The 27679-nt window shown below is 36.5% G+C and overlaps 1 protein-coding gene across 5 annotated transcripts in view; it reads right to left on the bottom strand.

Moving 5' to 3' along the window:
* Positions 1-27679, bottom strand: part of LOC113438463 (TLE family member 4, transcriptional corepressor) — a 158891-nt gene that overhangs the window by 64929 nt on the left and 66283 nt on the right. For 2 of the 5 annotated variants that reach the window (XM_087926756.1, XM_026703836.2), the window contains 3 exons: positions 24050-24124; positions 7565-7769; positions 6161-6177 (listed from right to left, as the gene is read on the bottom strand). In XM_087926756.1, coding sequence (XP_087782882.1) covers positions 6161-6177; positions 7565-7769; positions 24050-24124 — 297 coding nt within the window. The remainder of the gene's footprint in view (positions 1-6160; positions 6178-7564; positions 7770-24049; positions 24125-27679) is intronic. The other 3 variants (XM_026703837.2, XM_026703838.2, XM_026703839.2) reach the window with 3 other exon arrangements.

Below are 27679 nucleotides of genomic sequence, written 5' to 3'. Positions count from 1 at the left end.
ACATGCTGAAATGCATAAAGAATATTTCATGTCCAAGAACCAAGAGCAATACTATTCTCTGCATATTCATTTGGAAGTAAATTTCACTATGCCCAATTACTTTGTAAAACTCACATTACTCATTTCATTAGCTAACTTACTGATAGAAATTACAGTGAGTAAAATAAAAAAAAAGATATGTAAGGATCATTCTAGTTTATTTGAACTATGCCATGGATATCAATTTTAAGCTTTAGGACATCTGTAACCCTTCTTTAACCCGTCAGGAAAAAAATCTGTATCCATTTTTAGTATGAATAATTAACATCCTACTTTTCTTTAAGAGTTTGCATTCTAGCTTAAGGATACCTCTTCATGAATTTTATTGCATACATTGCCGAAATAGTTTCAGTTACATAGCAACTCAGAAATGAAATATGTAATAATAAATATTTAGTTCTTTTGCTACGTCATAAATCCTTTATTTTAGAGAAAATTATTAGGCGGGCGGCTAGGACTTAGTAATACTGTAATTATAACATAAAAGGGAATGAACAAATGACAAAGTTGACAACCAAGTGATGAGGGCAATAGCACTCTTCCAAAATATTAGAACATAAATATAATTGGACAGGTTTCTCTCCTTTGCATACCAGTGAGTCGCTTACCTTAATTATTTCACTCTTACAGCAACACCTAAATTTACATTTTATGAGCTGTTCTAAAATCTGCCCTGCTTAATAATCTGTATCTTCAAGAAAACACTTGGAAGCATCTCTCACAATTAAACCCAGCCACAACCTTATATAAATCAAACTTTTGCTACCATATCAAAATGTTACACTGGGGCTGCATAATGTTGCCCACATCCTCATTACATGGTACACTAATTACTACCAGCAGATTCAGAATTTTCTGCACATTAGAGGCTTTTAGAGAAGCTATAAAAAATTTCAGGCACCATTAATTTAAATTTGTATTGAAATTTCCTTTTGACAGATGGCCAAAAATTACTTATTATTTAGAGCACCAGAGCTGCCTGTTTGCACATTAGAAGAGGAAAGGGAAAATTAAAAGCAAGCAGGAAATTTATGTCACATTCATTACCTGTTAAATGTTAAGGAGCATTATCTTGCATGAATAAATTATTTCATACAAGCACACAGTCTCCAGCTGCTGGCAACTGGCACGTTCTGGCCAATAAAAAACCATCTCAAGTCACATAGCAGACAATCATAAAAAGCCTTTCTTAACCAGGAGCCACTTAAGAGAGAACAGATCAATAGAACAAGCAACTAACTGTTACTCTGGGTATTATGGATAACATTTACAGAAATTAGCAAACTATTTCACCTTGCAAAGCTGGCAACAAGCCCTAGATGCAGAGACAACCCAACTTTGCAACTTGATGGGTGTACAAGACAAACATTTATTTATAGCTCTCATCGTGTAATAAATCAGTGGAAAAAGAGTTGTACTTTGTATGCTGTCACACTGGATGCCCACCTAATGGTTTAGAAAGAAGGAACCCAAATAATGGCAGGTGAATTAGTCTCATCTACCAAACAATGACATACCTCATTGGTTCATTTCTATTGTCCTTTCTTGACTTTTTGAGCATTGCTGGCCAACAGGCAAGAGAATTTAAACACACTCACAAATCACTCAGCAATGTGTTAATTTCTTAGGTTTAATTTCAAATTATATGTAACCATAAATTCTCAATGTTCCTACACTGAAAAAAAATGAAACAAATACCTTGCCAGGTATAGTAGGTCATAATATTTAGCTTTTAAAAAGAATTTACTGTTCAATTTTTGGTATTTTAATAAAACAGCCTTACATATCCTGCAATGGAAAAACACATGGAAATAGCTAGTCACTTGTCATCCAATAGCGGTAATCCCCGATTTACAGACATTCATTTAGTGACCATTCAAAGTTACAATGGCACTGAAAAAAGTGACTTCTACCTGTTTTTCACACTTCTGGCCACTGTATCATCCCTGTTGTCACGCGATCAAAATTTGGATACCGGCAACTGGCAGGTATTTATGACAGTCCCAGAGTCATCTGATCATCTTTACCGACCTTCTGACAAGTAAAGGCAATGGGGAAACCAGATTCACTTAACAACCATGCTACAAGCTTAACAACTGCAGTGATTCACTTAGCAACTATGGCAAGAAAGGTCATAAAATGGGCAAAATTTACTTAACAACTGTCTTAGCAACGGAAAATTTGGGCTCAATTATGGTTGCAAGTTGAGGACAACTTTAAGTACAATATAAATCAGTTGTTCAGTTATATATGATTAGACGCCTGGTAGTTGTCTGTCAACTACTGGTTTGGCATTTCTGGGTAACCAGAAAAAATGGAAGAGCCACTATGAATGGCTGAAAGATGCAGCTTTATTTATTTGTCAAGCAAGTATTAGATAACAGGTATAAGTATAAGCATGGTTATGTATATATGAAATGGATACAAATAAAAAATAAACAATAGGATAGGCCCGTAGGCACATTGGTGCACTTATGCAAGCCCCCTACAGACCTCTTAGGAAAAGGGTGAAACATTAGCAAAAACATAGCAAAAGCAGTAATACCACATTGGTTCATTGATCCAACACTCTTCTAAAACTCAAAAAGCAGACAATACTGGGGAGGAGTTCTTAAGTGAAACTTCACAACAATGGAAGTCTTCAGTCTTGCCACCTCAATCCTCCCTTCAGACCTCAAAGGAAAGTGAGGTCTTACTGGATGTATTCAGCACATGTCACCACTGAAGGGGACAGTTGATAAGATTTGTTCTTTACATCAGGGGTCTCATCCCTGAGCCAGGGCCCACTAATGGGCGGTAGCCCATTCAAAACTGTGGTAAGAAATGTTGACCCGTTGCTGTGTCCCAGGGGACATGTGATCGCCTCTTGCAATCTTTTGGCAAGCAAACTCAATGGGGAAGCCAGATTCACTTAACAACCAGATTACTAATTTACCAACTGCAGTGATTCACTTAACAATAGGGGCAAAAAAAGGTCATAAAATGAGGGAAACTCACTTAACAAATGTTTCACTTAGCAACATAAATTTTGAGCTCAATAATTCAAGCATGAGGGCATGTTAAGTTTCTTTTTCCACAATGTGGAAGAAACTGTTTAGACCTTGTTCTTTGGGAAACTGGTCTATTTGTAGGTTGGCACCTTCCCCTCCCCTCCCTCCCTCCCTCCTTTTGTCTCTCTCTCTCTCTCCTCTTCCCTCCTCCTCCCTCTCCCTCTCCCTCTTTTTAATCTGCCACTGCTACACATACTGAAAATTGTTGCGGATTGAAAACTGACAGTTCCTATCAGTTTGTAGCTATTAGGAACCCTGGGGTTAACTGTGAAGTTCACAAGAACAAGGTCAATTTTACTCTGTTATAACATAACAAAATAACCAACAAAACCAGCAAAGGATTGATTTTGGGGATCAAGCTTCAAACCTTTGTCATCATGCTTAAAAAAAGAGACCAAGTACTGGTAAAATATGAAACCATGAAGCCTCTACAGAACAGCTTTTAGGTATCTCATTTCTCCACCTTTCATCTGGCTAACATTTATAAATCTATTTCCTCCATCTGTAAAATAGACTCATAATTCCATGAGCAACTCAAAGTACAATATCAGTGATTTATACTATGTACAGGTAGTCTTCGACTTACAACAGTTCCTTTAGGGACCATTCAAAGATAAAACAGCATTGAAAAAAATGACTTATGACTTTTTCACACTTATGACCATTGCAGCATTTCCATGGTCACATGATCAAAATTCGGAAGCTTGACAACTGGTTCATATGGTTGTAGTGTCCTGGGGTCATGTGACCAGCTTTTGCGAACTTCTGACCAGCAAAGTCAATGGGGAAGCCACATTCATTTAACAACCATGTTAAACTTAGCAAATGCAAGGATTCACTTAATAACTGGGGCAAGACAAGTGGTAAAATGGGGCAAAACTCACTTAACAAATGTCTCACTTAACAACAGAAATGTTGGGTTCCATTGTGGTCATGTTGAGGACTACCTATATCAGGTACATAAAATAGGTATAGGTACCTGATTAGTATCTGTTTAACTTGCAGAACTGGCTTTTTTTTAATGTAATACTTTAGGAAAGAAGCGGAGGGGGGCGGAGTTAAATAAGCCATCAGCCTAAATATTACATTCCCACAAATGGTCTAAATACAACCCCTCTTGAATTCCGTTGACCTTTATCTGACATCAAGTTAGTATTGAACTTTATTTGACTAGATTCTTGTATATAGGCTTGATAATAAACTGCAACTTAATGTAAGATTCTTTGTGCTTGACAAATACAGACTGAGAAGTGTGAGAAACAATATGAGGACTTTAGATAAAGTTTGCTGTATTTAATGATGGAAACCATTTCTTCTTCCATTCCCTCTGCCCCCATCGGAAGCTTTTCTCCATACCTTTACCTTGCTCAATCTAAAGATAAATTATTTTTAGGCAACTAAGAACCTTTACTATCTAAGATTTGTTTGCCAACAATTGTCTTCTTTGGAGCATTGGCCTAGTCACTGTGATACATATCTCGATTATGTCCAAATTAAATAATAGCTGTCTTAGGAAAAATGTGCTTGGATCTTCATTAACAGCCAAATAATTAACTCAACAAAAGAGGCATTACATCCATATTTGAAGTATTGCTGTGGCTTTCAGTTCTCTGCTGTTTGCCCTTATTGTGCTTATTTTAAAAAAAATTCAGCCAGGCATTGAGCTTTGCCCAGAATAGGCAAAATATAAATATTAACACAAACAAAGATAGTATTGGCCTTTAAATGCTATAACCTATATGGGTTCTGTTACCAATGGAGGCGAGATTGGCTTTTTCCCATCTGTGGATCTCCTTCAAAAGAACCAAAATGAAATGTAGAATCCATTCTGGATGTGCAGTCTGCTCTCAAATGTTGATGGCATAAAATGTTGATGGCATGAAATTAATTCATTTTATGCTCAGCCAAAGCTTTTTCTGATGTCCTTATGCCACAGGAGTTGGCGGGTTCATTGGTTTTGTTTAGACAATAAAGATTTTTAATTTATTTTCTGGCTTAAGTAATTTTACTGTGCTTTGGGCAGATTTTTATTTGTTGCAGCCTTTTTTGTTCTTTGATTAATGAAATTGTCTTAGTATTTATATTTTCATATTAGTTGCTATTGAAACTAGTTGGCAGAAACATTGTTTAAAAAACCCACAGACTTCAGAACGATTAAAAGGACTTAAATATTCTGCTTTACATCATATACAAGCTGAGATGTCCCTGCTAAGCAATAGATTAGTGCCAGATCTAGGATGCATTTCTGACTAAAAATATTCTAAAAGACAGTGTTTTGCAGTCTGTTTTGCAGGCCTGTTGAAATATAAATAATCTTCCAGATGCCAATGCTAACCCCACTGAAATATGCATTATAGGGTTCATAGTATGGGAGTTAAGCCATTTAACAGATAAAAGTCATGCCCATGATATATTTATTCTCTGCCATTTCAGCCCTCATGGAGACATGCACTAGAAATAAAAACTCCTTGGAGATTGATAGGCAGGAAGACTCTGATATGAATCTTTCCTGCCATGGAACACAAAACATCTCCCAGGAGGATCTTCCTCTCCTGCTTTATCCCCCAGTAAGTTTCTGACAATAGCAGATTATATTTTCAAGAATTAGCCAACAAACAAGAATATACTGTATATATATATATATTGTATATTCCATCAGCTGCTAATACAGCTGCTGATGCAGAATGAGGCCACTTTTCTCCCTGTCTGCACAAGGCTTAAAATGCCCTCCTCAGGTTATAACAGTACATCTTCATAGAGGTTCTTCACAGTACATGTGCTGGAGCTCTTTCCCAGTGGAAGGAATTTCTGTATATCAGAACAAAAGTAGGTAGAAGCATCTTCATGCCAACTGACAATCCTTGTGGTGATATGGTACATAACAAGCTCACAGAGTCCAGCAGTGAATGTTCACTTTTATATAGTGTTTTAAAATTGTCTACCCAAGGCTAATCAATATGGATATCACCATCTAGTTACCATAATAACTTTTCCTATGCTTTAGTTCAACTGTAATAAAGGCACTGCAATTCTTTTAGCCCATTCCTTCCATCTGTGAAATAGAATCTTACCTTTATGGAGTCTCTGTCTTCATGCAGAACAGCAGCAGCAACATGAGCAAATGAGAGAAGGAAAGAGACAGAAATATAAGGTATTTTATACAAGACTGTATATTTCTTTTAGCTCCAAAAACACACCACAGCCTTAATCACCATTAAAAAATAAATGGCAAAGATATTACCTTTGTTATAAAGTTAATTAATAAGTGCATACAACCAATGTTTAAAGTTGGTTCCATTAACCATAACAGGTCGATTAAGTGCCTTTGAAAGATGCTATAGCAGCAGCACAAAATTATATAGGGTGAGCATCTTTTTCAGAGAGAATTATAAACCAGTTGCATGCTTCTTACTTCTGTATTTGATCCTTATTTCTTAGCACATAGGCCTCTTCAACTTTTAATGTTTAATAACACTACCCTTCCAAATTGTCACCTATGTATTATAAAACACCAAAATGTCACAGTTATTTAATTACACACAATGAGATACAGTGGTTTATTTATGATCACGTTTTCCTGGCACTTTTTTCCTCCTCCGTTATTCCATTGTCGTGGAACTAAATATGGCTTCTTTTTCAGTTAGACAATTCACAGGGTTTTTTTTTCTAGCCATTGTATATTAACTAACCCTGTTGCACACATGAACATAATAACTGGCGGTTATTGACTAGTTTCTCCTGTGGAGGAAGAATAAGAATGGTTCAAGTAAGGCTGACCCAGATCAGTCCTTGAAAAATGAAGTCAGCTTCAAAAGATGCCATAGCAGCTTACAGAGATTTTGTATGAAGCCGAATGGGATATGGGACAGTCTCTATGTCTCACAAGAACCCCATTTAAAGTTGGAAACATGATTCTGATCTCAGTGGAGGAATCCACAGTCAGAGAGAAACCCCTTCAATGGGTAGGATCAGGGCTTTTCAATGTCATGGAACTTTAAAAGAATTTGTAGCTCTTCCCAATTTCTTTTACGGTCCTAAACACTGCAGAAAAAAAGTGATCTAGTGCATGTTGACTGCCCCCCATTATTAAAACAGGTTGGACATTTGTAGAGAAGAATGCCACTTTCTCTTCAGTTCCACTTACAGACCAACTAAGCTTTAGAATAATCAGGATGCACCCTTAGCTTTTCTCCATTAAATAGGCAGGGCTCTGCCCCAAAACATGGAGTCTCAAATAGACAAATGGAGAACTAAAAGAACGCCCTTTCCAAATCTGGATTCTTTTGGCTATCTTGAACTATAGCTGCATACTTCCCAACTCAGATGGACAGCAGGACTGCACTAGACGGTTACAGCAGAAGGAAAGACAAAGTGAAAAAAAAAAAAAAACCTCAAGGAACCTGGCAAGGACCTTGTACCTTTTAACATCTGAAGCAACTTTCTCTGAAAGCTGAAACCTAGAAAACAAGTCTTACCTCTTTGGTGATCACTATCGTGATGCTTCTTTTCATCTTTGATTGGCAGGTGAGACTGCCCCCCCAGGGCACTTGACAAGGCTAGGAGGCCCGCACTGCTGCCAATGGGTGGAATGGTGGGTGGCTGCAATCCGGAAGGATGTGGAGTGAGAGGCACTGGAAGGCCATGTCCATGTGATAAATGCTGGGCCTGGAGTTGCTGCTGCTGTGAAAAATTAAACAAGAGTTATTGCATTTGTTTCATAGTCAACCAACTTTCAGCGCGGTTAACTATGTGCACGTCCTGGACTCATGCGTCTTCAAGGGCTGTCAACTAATCAATGATCCCGATTTGCTACTAATTATTCCAACCCTTGAAGAAACAAAAGGACAGAAACACGGTGTACATGAGAATAAAGAATGGAGGTGACCGATGCTTATAACCAAAGTTTAATGCAACGCATTCCCTCTGAGCGCCTGCCTTAAATAATAACTCTGGCTCCAGTCAAGATTAGGGGGAGACCTTGTTATTCACTCCATTATATTATTTGGCAGGGGGGGGGGGGAAACAGGAAAATAAAACACAAGTTGACTATCAAGGCAGCCATTAAGTTTTGCTTTTAATTTATTTATTTATTTATTGAAGGAAAAAGAAAGCTGAAAATGGAGAAAGCAAGCATTAAGCTGTTCTCCCCAAGCAGCCACCCAGCATGCAGCAAGAGTTAATTTGAAAAAAAGGAAACCTGAATTAACAATCCAGAAAAGGAAACTGGTTGCAGCCACCGTTTAAAGTCCTTTAAGTGTCCTCAGTGGTACTTGAGCAAATTACTAAAGAAAATCTAATGTAGCAAGGCTTGGGTCCTCCTGTAGGCTTGCTCAATAATGCTGAAATAATTGGGCACTCTGTGCACGTTTAGTGATGCTCGAATGAAAAGCTAGAGGCCTGCCCTTGTACTCTTCTCTAGCTGCTGACTCTGTGTTGTGACAGGTTTATTTGAGTGGGACTGCGATGCATGCACCAGTGGCTGCGCTGACAAGAGTTTAAAGTCATTTTTACCAGTACATTGGCAACACATAGAGAAAGCCCTTGAGAGGTTAGAATTGGAGTGCTTGACCTCAGCCCAAGCTGCTTCAAGCTCTCTGCTGTACTAACCATTGTGGCCTAGATGGTTTGTTGATGTCGCTGCTGAAGGAGAGGAGGGTAGGAGGAAGGAAAGGAAGGTGGGTGGAGGGAGGGTTTATGTCACACTCAATCTCCCCGAACAGGGAACTCTTTCACTTCACACTTGCACCTACAGTAATTCACAAGATGACTTTAAAGATTGGCTTTCGCTTTCCCAAACCATGCTTTTTAAACAAATGAAGTCTCATTTTGCTGTTTCTCCTTCCTTCCTTCCTTCCTGTTTTAACACTGTTTTCAAAGGAGGGAGGGCCAGCAACTGTCTCGCTATACATTAAAAAAAAAAAAACACTCCTTTGCTTCAAAAAAACCTCCCAATTTTCTCCACATGTTCATTTTTCTTCTGCCCTTCAAATTCATAACTAGAAAGAAGGGCATTTAATTGGACCCTTCTTTTATCTGGAATTGTTTTTTTTAAAAAAACCCATAATTGGGTTTACAATCTGTCAAGCCAACATTATTCTAAAGTTTGGGAAAGATTAATCAGCGCTTAGTTTTTGTTTAAATGAAAGCATATGCTTTATCCAAAGAAATAAATTCAAGCCAAATTTTCTAAAGTTAGCCAACAGTGGGCATCTATTCAAATTAATATTAAACTTTAAAACACCAGCAGAATTACTAGGCCAATATTTCAAAGATATGAATTTAAGTATTTAATTTAAGTATTTCTGCTCCATTAAATCAGCCTGTCCTACTATCAATGCAAAACCATACATTCCACTCTCCTCTGCTCTAGTCAATAATGCATAAATATTATATTGGGTTTTTCCAAGCCTTCATCTAATTGCAGTCCGAGGATGGTTTTTCGGTATTTACTGACTCAAGAATTTCATCTTATTCTTCCCATAATTCATCACTGTTCCATTTTTATGGGCTGATCATAATCGCCATCATGAGCAACCTTTCGATTGTTCCTTCTCCATCCTTCTGTTATTCTTGTAGAATAAGTGTATTCTACAAGATGATTAAATGGTCTTGGAAAGCATGGATGATACAAAGGCAATCGTTTATGTTTTAAGTAATACATTTAAACGAAGGGGCACATTAAGCATGGCATATTTTATCTTTAAAAAAATCTGGACAGCCATTCCAGTTGGGATTACTGCAATGCAGTTTACATGGGGCTGCCCTTGAACACTACATGATACCTACAACTGACCCAGAAAGTGAATGAAGTGTATGAAGTGATGGGTTTACCCATATGACATCTCTGTTGTGTGAGTTGCACTAGTTCCCAGTTTCCCTCTGGGTACAATTCAAGGTGCTGGTTATTACCTATAACACCCTATGTGGCACAAGGCCAGCGGCCATCTCTCCCTAAAGGCATCTATTTTTCCTACTGGTCCAGATAGGAAGAGTATGTTCCTAGCCCATTCCCTTAAACACTGCTACCTTATGGAATCCAGAAAGTATATCTTTTCCATGATAGACCCTGCTTTGTGAAATACCCTTTCCCTTAAAGTCCTCCTAGCCTTTCAGAAACCACTTAAGATCTGGCTTTTCCTCCGAGTGATAGGATAGGGTGAGGTGGATGAAATCCTTTAATAAGGATTTTGGAAGCTTAACTTTCATGCCAGTTTTTTAATGCTTATGTTTTTAGTAGATAATATGAGTTACGTTGTTTTTATTGCTGATTGGGAGGTGCCCAAAATTCAATATAAGATGAGCAGTTACACCATGTTTTCAATGAATAATAAATATTTTGAAGTATTTTAAAAGAAATATGTTCAATTTTCCCTCTGCGCAACTTTCGTATTTGACAAGAGAGCTTAAATGCATTCATAAATATCTAAGTATGAGGGCATGGCATGCAATTCATTCCATCCCTAGGTACAAAAATCTAGAAAGAATAAACCAGGCTGACACATTTGGTATATTTGAAGGAAAAGCATACGAAGGGGAAAAGAATCTTTAAAAGTTTTTAACATTGATTTTACTGTCATTTCCTAAAGTGAAATCTGAAATATTGAAAACAGAAGTTTGGATGATGCCTTCTGCCCATATCTAAAAAGTTAACGAATTTTTTTTAAAAAAAACAATATCCTACAGACAAATTAGCTGATAATGTTCTCTAGTTGGAGTCAGCACATTCAGAAGCCAATTTTCCTGGAAAGTATTCAGGTTTCTATTGGATATTTTCCAGCCAGTGCTTTCCCCCTTACAGACCCTGAAAGCTTACTGCCATTATCCAAACAGTCCTAACACCCTGTTCCAACTCAAAGACACTTTACCGTTAACTGACAAATTAATCTTGCAGAGACCTCACTTCATATCTCCACCCACATACATGCTGTATGTGCATCCTTTCCTCACTGCTGGGAAAAAGAGGAGCAACATCCAATTAAATATATTCTCAACGGTATTGTGATTCAAATCACGCTGCATATGAAAACAACTACAAAGGGAGGGGAGGAATATGAATATTAGATGGGTAAGGCGCAATAATAAGGAAACCTGGAAAGTGTTATGGAAACAGCAAGGTGAACTAGGACTAGAAAGCTGGATGCACTTTAATCCAGAATACTGAATCAAAATCCTATCAGCAGAAATTGGGCACTCTCACAATCACAAACTGAATGGGAATATTCAGACCAGCAAACACCAAAGCTCAGTACAGAGAGGTTTCTGTGTAAGGCATCCCCCACACAAGACTGTCTAACCTCTGATGGTATATAAAGGTAGTCCTCGGCTTACAACAGTTCATTTAGTGACTGTTCAAAGTCACATCGGCACTGAAAAAAGTGACCTATGACCATTTTTCAATGGTCACGTGATCAAAATTCAGATGCTTGGCAACTGACTCATATTTATGACAGCCACAGAGTCCCGGGGTCAATGTGATTAATCTTTAAGCGACCTTCTGACAAGCAAAGAAAATGGGGGAAGCCACATTTACTTCACAACCATCCTACTAAGTTAACAACCGCAGTGATTCATTGAACAACCATGGCAAGAAAGGTTATAAAATGGGGAAAAATTCAGCTAACAACTGTCTCACTTAGCTACAGAAATTTTGGGATCAACTGTGGTAGAAAATCGAGGGCGGGCTGTACTGGATGAAATCTACTACCTTGTTAAGGAGTTGGTTCCACTATTAATATGCTCTTATCGCTAAAAAGACTTCTGAACATTCAAACAGAATTTGGTCTTGTGTAATCTGAGAAAATTATTCCATGTTTTGCTCTTTGGCATGACAGAGAACAGGTCATGGCCTCCAATGAAATGCCCCCTTAGATATTAGAAGTAAATTATCACATCTTTCACAAAATCATTCCTGGCAGAGCTCAGGAGAACTAAAAAATAATCATCATCAAATGACTATTTTTAGTAGTATTTCTAGATAAGAGCATATCCCAATCTCAAACACCATGCAACAGTCAAGTTGCACAACACAGACTTTATCTATGGAAAAACACAATTTCTGTATATGACTTTTGTGTAGGGAAAAAAACCCACTTAGCTAACAACACTTTACTCTTTCTCCAGGCAATGTTTTAATATGTAGCTCCTACTGACACTGCAAGTCAAGGCTGCTTTTCACTTTTCAGATGAAAGTTACAACCCTAGCTTTCTACTTTTCAAATTATATGGGAAAATCTATATGAATGGGAAAGCTTCATCACTGCAGATGCTCAATGTCAGCATACAGAAAATAAAGGAGCATGTAAATCTGTGTCTGACTGTTTTATCCTTTACTCACGTGTTAATTATCTAAGAAATGCCTGATTGAGTTTTCTTCAGCCAAGGAGATGCTGTGTTGTTGGATGACTGATTTTTTTTCTCATCTATGATACAGCTTTGCAAACTTGTTTGGGCCATCTGGCTCCTCTGTCCAATACTAACTTGATTAACAGGTGTCAGAGATTTACATACAGAACAAAGTTGATTCAGTTCCCTTACCTTTGCCACAATCAGTGTGGCTGTTGTTTTTAGAGAAGTACATAACCCGACTAGTACTGCCTGGCATGAGGAACTGTGAATCTTAGGAAAGGCATAATTTGATGACTAGTTTGATCAAAGAGCGATGATGGAGCAGTGGTTAGAATGCAGGCTAATTCTGCCAAATGCCACCAGTTTAATTCTCACTGGCTCAAAGTTGACTCAGCCTCTCATCCTTCCAAAGTCAATAAAATGAGGAGCCATATTGTTGGGGTCAATATGCCGATTCTGTAAACTGCTTAGCAAGAGCTGTAAAGCACTGTCATGCCCCTGTCTGAATCTGATTCGGAGGGGGAGGCCGAACAGCTGACAGGGAGTGGGAGTGTGGCTCCGTTGGCTGTGGAAAAAACTGGGGAAGGGCAAAGTCTGGCTGGGCAGAGCAGGGGAGAGGTAGAGCAAGGGAAAGGGAATTCAGAGAAAGACCCAGGCCCATGTCCTCTTCATCCTAGGGCATGCAGTGAGGAATGGAGAAGGGAGCAACATGGGTTGCATGGTTTACGGGGGAGGAAAGGGCCCTGATTCCCTTAATTAGGTGCAGCTGGGAACACAGTGTTTAAAAAGGGAAGCTGCGCACAGCAAACTGTTGGGAGCAAATAATGAGTTTATCTGGTCTTGTCGTAGCTTATCTGTGTTCCTGGCGTCTTCCCAACTGTGTGAGTTTTGCCGTGCTTTCAAGTTTGAAATTCCTTTTCCTGCCCTATCAAGTTAATTACTGCAGCTTGGTTTGTTTGGATTTTTACTTACAGTCTGTATGTATTTGGTTTTGGATTGAATTTTCTCCAGCCGAAGGTAACCTGGACAATGGGGGCAAAGTTGAAGATAACAAAGGGACTCTTCTTGCTTATTTGACGGTGTTGCCTTTGGGGCACACCCGGGTCATCATAGCACTGTGAAGCAGTATATAAGTCTAAGTGCTATTGCTATAGCCCATCTTAGTACCAAAATTTGTCACAGATAAATAATCTGAGTTGCTGTATTATACTGTGTACGTAGAATTGGCAAGAATTCTTCTGTTCCCTTAAATCTGTCCCGAACAAAACTGACATTACCTCTTTCTTTCAAATCTCTGACTACAAGAGGTGGGGGGAGATTCACAGAGAGCTGTTATGGCTCTCTACTATTTCAAGTGACGCTGAAATTATTATGCTTTTTTTTTTTAAAAAATAATACTATTTCAGTCTGGAAGGGGTGAAAATCATGATATAGAAATACATGTTTCAGTTTTAAAGCCAATAATCTCAAATATGAGATCTTCATGGAACAAAAAAATTGAATATTGAGCATGCATGTGTGTAAACCTGTATCTGGGAATATACAATCTGAAAAAAAATATTCTGGTCAACCTTTCCATTTGGGTTTACTGAAGTAATTGAGCTAAACAGTTTGTCCCAATTGTTTGCTTTCCTTATGAATCTAAATGGGTCATTTTTAATTTTTATGTTACTTATTTTTTTCAGTAGGGCTGAATTTTTGAGAAAAAGAAAAAAAAACCAGATGGTTTCACTTCTATTTCTCTTTACACAATGGAGAAAAAAACTCATGGACAAAGCTTGCTTAAAGTAAGCAAAGGCAAAGTGAAAAATCAATAAAAGCAGGCATATCTTTGTTTGTTTGGTTGGGTTTTAAATGTAACTACAGGCACTCCTTTCCATAACCAAGTTTTCACAATGGCTCACATGGAGAACAAAAGCAAGATTAAATATAGGGTATAAATTAAATAAGCATTAAAATACAAATCACCAGGAAAATTAAGCACGTTTGAACAATGGGAAAATAGAAGAAACTTACACATAAAAGTAATGGAAAACAAAAAGGTAATTGGTGTCAAAATTACATTAAAGTAGGCATTACACTTTTAAAAAATGTACTATATCATGTCCAACCTTGGTAATTTAAAGACTTGTAAATTTCAACTTCCAAAATTCTCCAGCCAGCATTTCACTCATTTGAAAAGCATGGCTGGATGGGGAATTCTGGGAGTGGAAGTCCACAGGTCTCCCAAGTTACTAAGGTTGGACAACCCTGTTCTAGATAACATTAATCCACATACATAATACTACAATATCAGGAACTAGATTATTGAGAACTTATATCCTCTTTACACCGTATTAGTATCACCACAAATGAAGCAGTTTCAGAAAGCTTCATCACCCAACAATCATTGTTTTCAAGTTAATAAGAATGAAACAGAGGATAAATAAAGCTCACTGGGAAAAAAAAATGGGATTCATCAAGAATGCATTAAGCCGATTTACGCTGCATTGAAAGAAACAGAAATCAACAGAAATAGGTACCGAATCATATAATAACCAATACCAGGGCCAATCTGAGCCAAGTTATCATTCCTGTTCCATGCACAGTAAGTATTATGATTAAATAAGATATATTTTGACATTGCTTACAATGTGGAAACAACAATAACATGAAGTAGGTACCTCATTAAGCCAAGCCTCTTTTCGGACTTGCCATCACAGCAATCTGTGTACAGTATACAACAGGTGGCCAGTTTATTGTACAGCTTTAAAACTCCAAGCACAGTGTAATATAAGCAGAGTCTTTGATCAAACAATAAAAAGCCAGGAAAATAAGTAATCACTGCACAGAGGTCATAGTCTATTACTAATTTACCCTAGACTTTCTCCGATTCGGAAAAGTGGCAGCTCTAAAAACATGCACATTTGGTGGGAATGACTTCACTAAACAGAGTCAGATTTAACCATCCATATTTGAAGGAGAGGGAAAAAAAAGTGGTTTTCCCTTCCTTCCCTTCCACATTAAATCAAACTGTTCTGAATCAGCGGGCACAATCAAATTCTCTGCCCTAGTACAGATTCAGGAGCAGACACTCTCAACCGGGAGAAATCAAATGAAACCAATGGAGCTATGCCAAATTATGCCAACCAAAAGCCTAGCCTTTATTTCTTAACCTTTGTTTCAGACCAGAGACCCAAAGAGTAAACTCATTTGAAAAGCAAAAGGCAATCCTTTCACACACAGAGACAGAAATCCCTTCCTGTGTTAAGCACCAGTACAAAAATGCATTAGCATTTAGCAGCATGAGCCACGGACCAGTGGCACCTTGGGGATAATAGCAGGCACCGATGCTAAGTTTTTATTAGAATGTCTATGCACTTATCTATCCCACATGAGCATCCAAAGGTTTCTATTCCCTCCCAAAGCTCAAATTTATCAAGCTAAGATAATGTATTGTCCGTTTGACTGTCACATTTAGCCCAGCCTGGTGAAAGCTATGACCGATGGCTACTTGTTAAAGAAGCAGAAAACCTTACAAAATGGGGGACCCACTGCTTTCTCTTGCATGAAATGGATATGTTGACAACTAGTGAATCAGTAAGAAATATAAATTCCTTCAGCTAATCATTGTGCCATATGAAGGGAGAATTATTATAAAGTTTTAGCAATTCTTAAACATGTTTCAAATCATTATATTTTAAATTCATAAAGCAAAACACTGGGGAAAAAAATACCCCAGGCAGAATGATGTTTTTTTTAAATGATACATTCACACACACACACACTCTCTCTCTCTCACACACACACACACAGACACAATTATTCATATACAAATCAGAAATAGTATAGGCAAAATCATTTAAATCATTTCCTTAGTAATACAAGTAATATTTAAATAGATTTAATAGCACTGCTCCAAACCAGTGAATTATGAGTTTAAAACCTATTAAAATGTAATGTTTTTTTTCCCTGAGCTTAGGGAAGAGAGATTTAAATCCACTGAATTTTAATATTTCAGCTTGAGCTGCAGGAGGTAGAGAAAGTCCAAATGAACTATTCCATCAGCACCATTCAAGCATGAACATTTTAATCAGTTTTACTTCCTTGGAGTTCTCTAACACAGTTTACGCTGTCATTCTGAAAGCACTTAATACAGAGAGTGTGAAAAACCACCAAGGCTTGTTATTGCCTTCACAATTGATAGCAAATAATTTTGCAGGCTTCCTATCATTAAAGTGTCACTGCTAAAAATTGAGGTTCAGCACTTCTGGTGCTAAATTGTATTTTTTGGAACATCACTGCATACCTGGTTCTTACATTTTAGCTATATTTCTCTCCGTGATAAACAGGTACAGAAATACTTGTCTTTAGTTGGCCACAATATAAATAATAAAAACTGGAAGTGTCTACCTGTATATCAGACATATTTCAAAAATATTTTTGTCATTTTTTCTCATCAAACTGGTCAATTTTGCCATTTATGCAAGTTTAATTAATTTTATAATCCACTCTTCTATTGTGGATATTTCATTGCTTTTGTATACTTTCCAATGTGTTTTGTACATTACAGATCATTGTTTTGTTTTAAAATGTAAGCTGCCCAGACTCTCTTTTGATGTTGCCAAATAAATAAATAAATTATTCTTCACATTAAGAAGTACAATTATGGCTGATCTAGGAGATTTTGCTGCTTTTGACTGAATCTAGTGGCAATTAGAATATTCCGTCTCTGAATATATATTTGAAGTCCCACCCAATCTGGGCAGTTATGTGTTGTTATTTTAACATATTTTTAAAACCATAAAAATACAAGAATAAAACTAATAAAAAATAATTTACACCTCAAAACTGGAAAAAAAAACCCTGTGAAATTAAACCACGCTGAAGAGGAAAAAAAATCATTCTTTGTTTGGTGAGGGTAAATATTGATGAGGAAAGAGCAGAGTGACAAGTCCCAAAGATAAGAGTGACCTCCCTAAATCTCCTTCTCTTTCAATTATCTATTATAGCTCATGCTGTAAACCACTTCCAAAAATGATGCCAGGAAAAATGCAGAGACTTGTCTAGTCAATTAAGAGTCAAGAGTAAGTCAGACAATGCAAAAAAAAAAAAAAGTACCTTACTTCATATTTCATTTTTATTGTTTATTTTCTTTTAACATTTGAATAAATCACACATTCAAACAGCATTCAAAGTCAGAAACGGCTGAAATTTATTAAGATTGCCATTCTTATAAAATGTATCTATCTTTCTTTGAGATCCTGTAAAATTTCAGTCGACAACACTGACATTTTAAGATTTCAGGAGAGATATTGGTATTCTTTCACACAAGACATATAAAATTTCAACTCCTTTTGTATTTTCAGAAACCATCATACTAAGTTTGCCAAATGCTGTAAGAGTTAATTTAACATTTATAACTGATAGGAACTGCAGCTTCTTGCTTCCAGCTTAATTCTCTTGAGGAGAAACACAATTGTATCAGTTTGTTACATTTTTTCATCAGGCAAACATTCTCCCTAATTTTAATTTTCTCAGAACCTTTCAACAATAGTTCAAACTTATTTGAGAGCATTTGGTGTAGTGGGTAAAACACCAAGTTAGAATCCACTGTGTTGTGAATTCTCTCATCTTGCCCTATCAAGCAGGCAATAGCAAACCACTTCCAAAATCTTTCCAAGAAAACTGCAGGGCAATCCCCAAGAGTCAAGACCAATTAGAAAATACACCCCCATGGAAAAACCCCAAACCCACACCTTTTCAGTCATGATTTAATCAGTTGAATAAATAAATGGAACGATACAAAAGGTTAATCAGGAAACAATTTGACCTCTGTATTGCAGGCATTAGAACACTAGCAGTGCTTGTTTTTTCCAAACCTTGTCCCTGATTTTTAGGGAGGGATTGTGATTCCTTCCTCCGGGAGTCATTGTGGCCTCAAAATTAAGAAAGCAAGATGGAAATGCTACTCTATCTTACAACTTCAATAAGGAAATGCCTTTTACATATTTAAATTGCTCTCTTCAAGGAGAATAATCCCCATATTTACAGCCACAACTGAGCCCAACATTCTTGTTGCTGAGCAAGACAGTTGTTAAGTAAGTTTTGTCCTATTTTATGATCTTCTTGCCACAGTTTTTAACTGAATCACTGTAGATTCATGCCTGTTAAGTGAATCTGGCTTGGCAATTAATTTTGCTTGTCAGAAGGTTCCAAATGTGACTAGGATAGAGCAACTGTGATAAATACATGCCAGCTGCCAAATGTCCAAATTTTGATCCCATGATCATGGGAATGCTGCAACAGTGGTAAATATGAAAAGTCACTTTGATAAGTCCCTTTTTTCAGTGCCAGTTTAGCTTCGAATGGTCACTAAAATAATGGTTGTAAGTTGAAGATGACCTATAAATATGGGGACTTTGAGGACCACATATACAGTATATGTATATGTATGTGTAGTGTACTATGTATATGTGTGTGTGTGTGTGTCTGTCTGTCTGTGTGTACCTGTGTCTCTGTGTTTGTGTGTCTGTATATTATACTTTCCAGAAATTTGAAAAAAATACTTTACAGAATTTATTTCCTCCAATAACAAAGGAAATCCTATTCATCCTCATCAATCTTCTGCTTACTCAACCCTAGGTTAACAAACTGCAGCTTTGTGCAGCCAGGTCCCAAACCAGATTTCTGTAGAAAACAATAAATATACTCATACACATTATCCCCAGCACATTTGAAATTAAAAAAAAAAATCTGATTTAAAACTATATGTGTACTCTTCCAATATAGTGACCTCTCCATTCCTAAGTCATAATCATACAGATAAGGTTAGCTGCTTTCATTGCTTTTAATAAGTGTAAAACTTTACTAATGTTTTACTGTAATCAATTAATGTGCTATAATGGGATCTACAGCAATATTATAATTACAAGTCTAATTAATTTCCATAGTTCTTTTCAGACTGCCCCATAACCCCTATAAATTTATTTCGGATTTATGGAACTCATCAGAAGAGAGGAAACAGCGGGTTTGGAATCAATTAAAAATAAAAAAAAACTTTCTGAATTTATCCTGAGCAAGTCTCTTCTGCATGGTCAACTTGTTTTGTGAACAGAAATAATCCTTCTATATGAAGAAAAACTCAAAACCAAATAATTATATACTGTATAAGCTGTTCTGAAAATGTGAAGAAACAAAAGAGGAACACTAATATTACACATCTAATCTGATCATGAAAACTGCCTCAAGTTGAGTTCTATTCCTGGTGACTCTACAGACAATAGAACAGAATAGCTTCTGCAGTAATAACAATTGCTATGTTTTCACCAATAATTGTTGCCTTCATCTTAAAGCCAGCCTCTGATCATTTTTCTTCTCGAGAAAGAAAAAAACCACCCAAGAACAGCTAATATTTAACTTGTGTCAATCTGTCAGTAATTTTCAACAGAACATAACCTGCAAAAGAATTCATTATAAGTGTTTCATTCCATTAAGCACAACTAGTTTACTGTCAAGTGAACAACCCATCTCTCCATATTTCAAGTTCACTTTGGCATTCTGCATTTAAACAGCATGGATCAGTGGTTTGCTTCATTTACCAATGAAGGGAGAATATTGTAAAGTTAACAAGGTGTTTCATTGAGTCTCATGAAATTTTAACATCAGACTATGAAGGATCGATAGTAGCACATTCAAACAGGATTGAATTCCTTTAAACAAATTCTTGATTAGTTCTGTATCCTTCTTTCATACATTTTTAACTACAGAGAACTATACTTTTAAAAAACTTATTCACACTTCTAATTATTTATATCTTTTACCTTGTTTTCCCAGATAAAGAAAATATGCTCAAAGCAATGTATAAATGGAATATCATTGGTTATAGATATTTAGGAAAATTCATAGCATATTTAGATATCCTTTAGGGATCTTTTTTTCTTGATTTAAATATATGTGCCAAGGAAAAAATCTTCTCCAATTTCAAGTCCAGTAGATATGCTGGATTTCAACTACTAGGTTTCAACTCTAAGGAGAGGAGTCTGAAGGGCAGCAGATTATGGAAGACCCCCTTAGCTAAAAATCTAAAACCTAACTATTTCTAAAAGTAATTTTGGAGATATCCGCCAGAATAGATTTACGGATGCAGTTTAGAGAAGATAGTAACTGATTCTAAAGCATAATTTTCATATGAAAACATACCAAGCTATATACATCTAAGATCATACACTACAGACTCCCAGTTTAAAACAATGCCCAGTTATTTTAATGCCTAAAAATTAGAGTGAAGCTAAACTTGTACTTTCATAACTTATGCTGAAAAGAACTACATTACAATGACATTTAGCAATTTCTTTTATCCAAATAATATTTGGATAGATGTAGTTTTATTAGTTAATGAAAACTAATTGGAAAATTATTCATCTGCTGGTCTCCCTATTGGAAAGTAAAGACATATAGCAAAACTTGTTCAGGATTCTATACAATCTACTCTACCTGATTCATCCCCTTCTTTCTAAGGGGCACTTCAGAGGACATAAAGGTTATTTTCCCCTTGTTTGTATTTTTTAATTGACTGCTGATATTTTCTCATGGTCAGAAGGATAGGAAAAAGTCCTCCAAACAGCTTATTAAGAAAAACAAGTCTTGCTTTTACAGTACCGTTGGCTATGATTAGCGAGCACTCCTAATTTCTTGTTAAAAGTAAGAAGCATAAATGAAGGAATATCTTCACAACAGACTGATTATTCACCAACTCTTATCCACATCTTCACTCAACAATTTGAATTTTAATGAAAGTAAATGGAATAATTAGCATTTCAAAGTGTGTTTGATATGCTGCATTTTCTAAAAGAGCGACTTTTCTGTACGTTCTGTATGGGAAAGGAAAAATACAAGCAGAAGAAAAAAACAAAGGCACAATACAATGGTCTTCATTACACTAACAGCCAGCCCTAACTGAATAATTACAGACATCAATAATGGACTATTATTTATTTTTCTTCCCACCTGTATTTTATGATTCTTCTGAATAAGGTTTTTTTCCCAACTTGGTACTAGTGAGTCACACAATATAATGAAAATAAAAACCCTAAGAAAACCATTCAATGTTGTTTAACAAGTCTAACTAGGACAAGCAACTCCATCCCAAAGCAAAGTGGTTGGTAAGTGAAATATCATGTGATCATCCTGTTGAACATATTACAGCAGTCCTAGTTGTTAAGGGGATCATCCACAGTCATTAAACAAGAGATCATTTGATCATGACTTGTGACTTCCTGCTGGTTTCCTCACTGACTTTGTTTATCTGAAGCTGGCTGGGAAGACTGCAAATAGAAATCATATCATTGTGGGAAATATTATAAATGTGTTATGGTTTCTGAGCATCCAAATTGCAATCAGATGACCACGAGGATGCTGCTATAATCATAAATATAATAACTGGTCATAAGTCACATTTTTCAGCACCATTGTAACTTCGAACAGTTGCCAAATGAATGGCCATTAAGCAAGGACTCTCTGTATTAGCCAAATACTATTTCTCATGCTCTGTATATAGAAGGAAGCTTTTTTGGCCACATATGAATAATAACAGTTCACACTAAAGTTAATATATAAGGTTAAAAATCTCATCTAGTTGATCCTAAAGTTAATCATGCCAGTTCTTAAACAATCAAAAGTCAATATAAACATAATGGCAAATGGACACTAAGGACGATAGTGCATGGAAGTATATTCTGAAGACCACTTACTTCAGAGAAAAACTGATGATTTTCAATGAAATGTCCAAATAGTACTCCAGCGGGGTAACAGTTCTAAGTTGTTGCTAAAGTTCTGGTTACAACTGAACAATATCCTATATAAACTGATTTCCCCTTGGGGCCTGGGGTTTTTTGTGTTATATTGAACACACTGTGCAAATCTTCTCAACCTCTAGGACTTATACAGTCCTTTAATATCATCTTTAGGGACCTCTAGAATCCTTCCATAATGGGTAGGGCCAAAAGGTTTGGCCTTTTTTGTTGATTTGCACTTTTTGGCTCTGAAGACGTTTAAAGGAACATTTTCAAATGTTTAAGACACCCCTTTTACTCTCTAAACATCTCACTTTCCACAAAACAGGCACTTATTCTGTCCATCTTAGAAGTGCACCTTTCAACCTGTTGCATAAAATTAGATGTGGCCCTTTCTCCAACAAATTGCATGCTGGTGATTTGGATGTAATTTTCAAACGCAAATAGCTGAAATTCCAAGAAAACTTACACATACACACATATACACACAACACACACACACACACACACACACACACACGCATGCACACACTTCTCCAATCCAAAGTCAATTAGATATGGCTATATAGTCCAAAGTATAATTATTTTACAGCAATGTAACCCACTTATACAGGAAGAACCACTATCATGCCAAATTACAAGAGGGCATAAGGCCTGATTGTAATGAGGGATAAGTTAAAATACTTAATTGTATGATTCCAGATAAATAAAAGAATACAATTCAAAGTTGCAATATGCTTTCCTGCAACATCCTAATAAGACAGCCCAGCCATTTACAGCCTAATGGGCTTAGAATCATTGCTCTACGGGTTTTTTTGGCACATCAAACTTTTCCTTCTAAGGTCCATGTTCTAATTCTTCCTCTGTGTGTGTTTAATGCACCTTGTGAAAACTGTTAGGCACACAGAATATGACATGTTTGGGAAACCTTGTCTGAAATGCATTAAAGATCCTCCACAGATGTTATTTTTGGACTTTTTTCTTCATTTACCAAAGGCATCCACAGCCCTAAACAACTTGTGCGGGCGAAGAAAAAAATTAGTCTGATCTGAGGGCCAAAATACACAGATGCATTTTCTGTAGCTGATAGTTTGTTCCTCTTAGAAGATGTTGTCTTGCATTAATGTTTTATTATGCTTTGACATGGAATTTTTACAGTTAGCCACCCTGAGAGTTTTGGCTTGAGCAACAGATTACAATTTGAAAAATAAATGGATGATTGAATGCAGAACATGAGAGACACAAGGCTTCTGCAAATCCACTTATCTTATACAGGATCTTCCATTGTGAATCCCCCTGCATGTTCACATTGCTGCATTTCAGATTGATATCACAACTGACGCTTACCCTGCTCACAAATGTGGATACCTCAGGTAAATAAAGATGAATATATACACACACACACACACACACACACACACACACACATACACACATACACACACACACACACACACACACACACACACACATATCCCCTTAGATATACATCTAGCCAACAACCTCGGTGGTGTAGATCAATACCAAATTAATAATCATTTTCTGAATTTATACTCATTTATAAAGCGCAGCTTGAGGAAATGAAGTGAGACATGGTCAATGGCAGACCTGATTGCAAAATGGAAGTCCGGAAGTCTCCACTGTCCAGGCTATGTTTGAACAAAAGGCCAATTTGTTGCAAGTGCAGCAGTGCAATATAACCAAATTATTAAGTCCAATGGTTTCTAATGCATTATTATTATTACTACTATTACCTAGGAGGACTAACAACAAAAACATTTTTGGGTAAAAAAAAAGAATGTGAGCTAGTTTTTAAAAGACTAAAATGGAAAGACCACATACCCCAATGATTGCGTTCAGTTCTGCCATGGTCACTTGCTTGGCACGTTCCACAGCCTGCACCACTTGTTGCTGGTGCTATAAATGAAGATCAGAAACAGAATAAAATTATTTGCTTTCTAGTGAATTAAGCATAGTTTTTTCCTAATTCCTTTTCCCTCCTCTAAAAATAAACTAAAAACTGCATGCAGGCTTGAAGTAATATGTGCCATAAACAGCAAGAATTCTAGGTGGACTAATCAGATTTACCTCCCAGACAGAAAACTCAGCTAACTCAATAGAAGCAACAGCAATCAACCCTTTACTCCAAAAATAATTGTCTTGGGTTGCAATAACAACTATCTAGGCTGAAGACAACAGTATACTGTGAACAAAACAATGTGTTTGGAAAGGAAGAAGTGTGTTAAACCTTCACCACCAGTTCATGATTAGGAAAACAACCGCCACCCCCAAACAATGCATTAGTTCTTATTCTCTGCTATTCAGATATCTGCCTGCTTCTTCAGCTTTAATATTGTTCAATTTGTTCCAGCCTTGCTATTATTTATGCAACAAAGGAATTAATCAAGAGCTGAAGCAACTGAAAGGCAAGGAAAATAGAGAGAAATGGAAGAGCAAGAGAGCATAGCTTAAACATCCTGACATTCTGAACGTTAAACTTGCTATATTTAAGATGATTACAACCGTAATTCTAACTCAGAACACAGCTATTGGACACTTCTTGAAGAAGCTCAGCTACATTTACATGTAGAATCTTTGCTCACTTTTCAATTGTTTTGGTCTCTGTTGGATATAAGTTATCCATTTTAAACATGTTTCCCTGAAATGTATACAACTTACTAACCAAATAAAATGTTCAGATGTTCAAAATGTTTTGAACATGAAATGCTCAAAATTCTCTCTCTCTCTCTATATATATATGGGAATTAGCCTTAAAAAAGTGATGAGTAACCTAAAGTTGAATTGATGTGGGATTATTAAATATTACTTCGTTTTAACTCTCATGAGTTCTGCTACCTTCCAAGAACTGCAGAAACTACAGTTTTGTAAGGAGTCTGACAATATTGTGATAAATAATTTTAGTTCCACTAAAGAACTACAGTTACCTCTCAACTATGGTTAAGAGCTGTGGTGGGATTCAATTTTTTTTAACTACCGGTTCTGTGGGCGTGGTTTGATGTGCGTGGTAGGGGAAGGATACTGTAAAATCTCCAGTCAGAGGTGGTATTTGCCGGTACTCAAAATTTCTGCTACCAGTTCTCCAGAACTGGTCAGAACCTACTGAATACCACCTCTGGTTAAAAGCCATAACAGACAGACACAGTTTGTTTCATAAAGATCAGTTAGAAGCACCATATGTTCAGTTAGAAAATGTGATTTGATGCTCAATATTCATCCAACAGCTAAGAAGAATATTTCACAAAACAGACTCAAAGCCTTACAAGACCAGAACAACATTAGGATTTTCATCTAGGGAACAATGTTTCAAGGAGAACGAGGGATCTAGCTAAACTTATAAAAGAAACAAATTTTTCCATCAGCCAAATGCTAAGATAACTTCACTTTTGCCCTACTATCACCATCAGAAAAAAAGAAGGAAGGCTTAAGTCTTTTAAGAAAAGAAGCAACTGGGCATATGGCATCCTTATCAGATACGTTGAGAAGAGGAATAATGAATTGCTTTATATGTGAAGGATCTATTGCACTGCAAAGATCTACAGCTCTACTACCTTCAAGATTTTAATAGAAATACTAAGCCTGTTGATTGCCTACTTTGCCAAAGAGGCAGGAGGAGCCATTTCTCTTTCTCGTGAGGTATTTCTACATCTTGGGTCCTGCTTCTATTTATTTCTTGTTCATTCCACATCTAATTTCCACACAATTGTACTGATTTTTACATATTCAGCTTTCTGAAGTTTCTAATTATCATCTATTATTTGTTAGAATTCTTTACTTACTTTCCTCCACCCCCAATCAGCAACTTCATTTTTTGTACTATAAAATGGAAACTATAGATATTTTAATATTTTAGCAGTATACATTAGTCAATGAGATGTATAAACACAAATCGTTAACAAGCACAATGCTTGAATTAAGAAAAGCGCAAAAAAAAAGATTGACAAAATACTATGTAAAATCCTGCCAAGATGACACGGCAAGATTAAGGCTGACCTTTGTTGCCATGGATTGTCATTTTGTTCTAATAAGGAAAGCATTCTATTTTTTTTAAGACTGCCCCTTCGGTTTTTATTATTTCTTGGTCTCTTATTTTATTTACTCTCATTTTGTTCTTCATATCTTCTCTTTATATTTGTATTTCTTTCTAATCTTGGCACTATTTTTGTCTCTAATTTCCACCTTTTAGTTTAATAATTGTATTGTTTTTGATATTATTTTTATCTTACTGTGAGGAACAAATCTCTACTTACACATTAGTCAAAGTTGGGAAATTGGTTCAACAGTTGACTGCATGTCAATACAGGGCCATAAAAAGTCTCATCCCCAGGTAAAATGGAAGAGATGTAGACATATCCTCAGAACCTAACAAGGAATCTGAGTTTCTGACACTAGCTCACTTCTGCTTTCTGTCCGCAGCTCCGAATCAAGGAGATAGAAAGAAGTAGAGATACAAGATATAGAAATAAACATGAAGATATATAATTTGTCTCAAAAATTTTATAGGTGTTCCAAGAGACAGCAACGCTTGTCTAAAAGCTGTTTGAGACACAAAAATAAGCAAATATAATTCCAAATCTGATGGATGTTCCATAACCATACCTCCTAAGGCAAGGTGGGCAACTATGGTCCCTTTAAGATCTACGGACTTCAACTCCCAGAATTCCTGAACCAGCATGGCTGGCTTAGAAATTCTGGAAGTTGAAGTCTACATATCATAAAGGGGCCATATTTGCCCCAATGTCCTAAGGCAATGTTTTTCATTGTAGGCAACTTCAAGGTGCCGGTTGGCTCAGGAATTCTGGAAGTTGAAGTCCATGCATCTTAAAGCTCCCAGTATATTCCTAGATACATTGGGAGTTTTAAGATGTGTTGACTTCAACTTCCAGAATTTCTCAGCTAGCAGGCATCTTGGAGTTGCCAAGGATAAGAAATAATCTCCAGATACTGTCCTAAGATGCAGCGCATGGCAAGTCTATTTCTCTCCATCATATTTAAATGATGAAATAGGAGACTCTCCTCTCTATTTGCATATTCTAAACTGGAAAAAAAGTGTTAGAAATTAAGGCATAGATCAGAAAAAAATGAGAATAATCTTGGTCAGCTCGCAAAATCAATGTACTGCATGTGGAATTGGTAAATGCTAAAAACATAGAAATATTTCTTTTCAGATCAGGAATAGTTAACAAACAAAATCAATATTGTATGCAAATGCCAAAACAGCAAAATAAAGATTCCTCAGTAATATATTTGCTAATTCATTCACACAAATAAATGCCCTCAAGTAGTCTACTTGCATACATGGTAGACACACCATGCAGCAGTTATTTGTACAAAAAAGCCGATGGATAGAGCTTATAAACCAATAATTATTGAGTGTCTGCAAATAAAATAACATAGATACAGCAGACAAATGAGAAATCTGGTAGAATAATGAAAAACAATGAAATGCTATTA

This window comes from Pseudonaja textilis, chromosome 2 (genome assembly GCF_049901715.1).
Source record: "Pseudonaja textilis isolate UNSWEBS1 chromosome 2, rPseTex1.2, whole genome shotgun sequence".
NCBI lineage: Eukaryota > Metazoa > Chordata > Lepidosauria > Squamata > Elapidae > Pseudonaja > Pseudonaja textilis.
The sequence above is the reverse complement of the archived record's forward strand: the minus strand, read 5'-3'. Positions and strand labels throughout refer to the sequence as shown.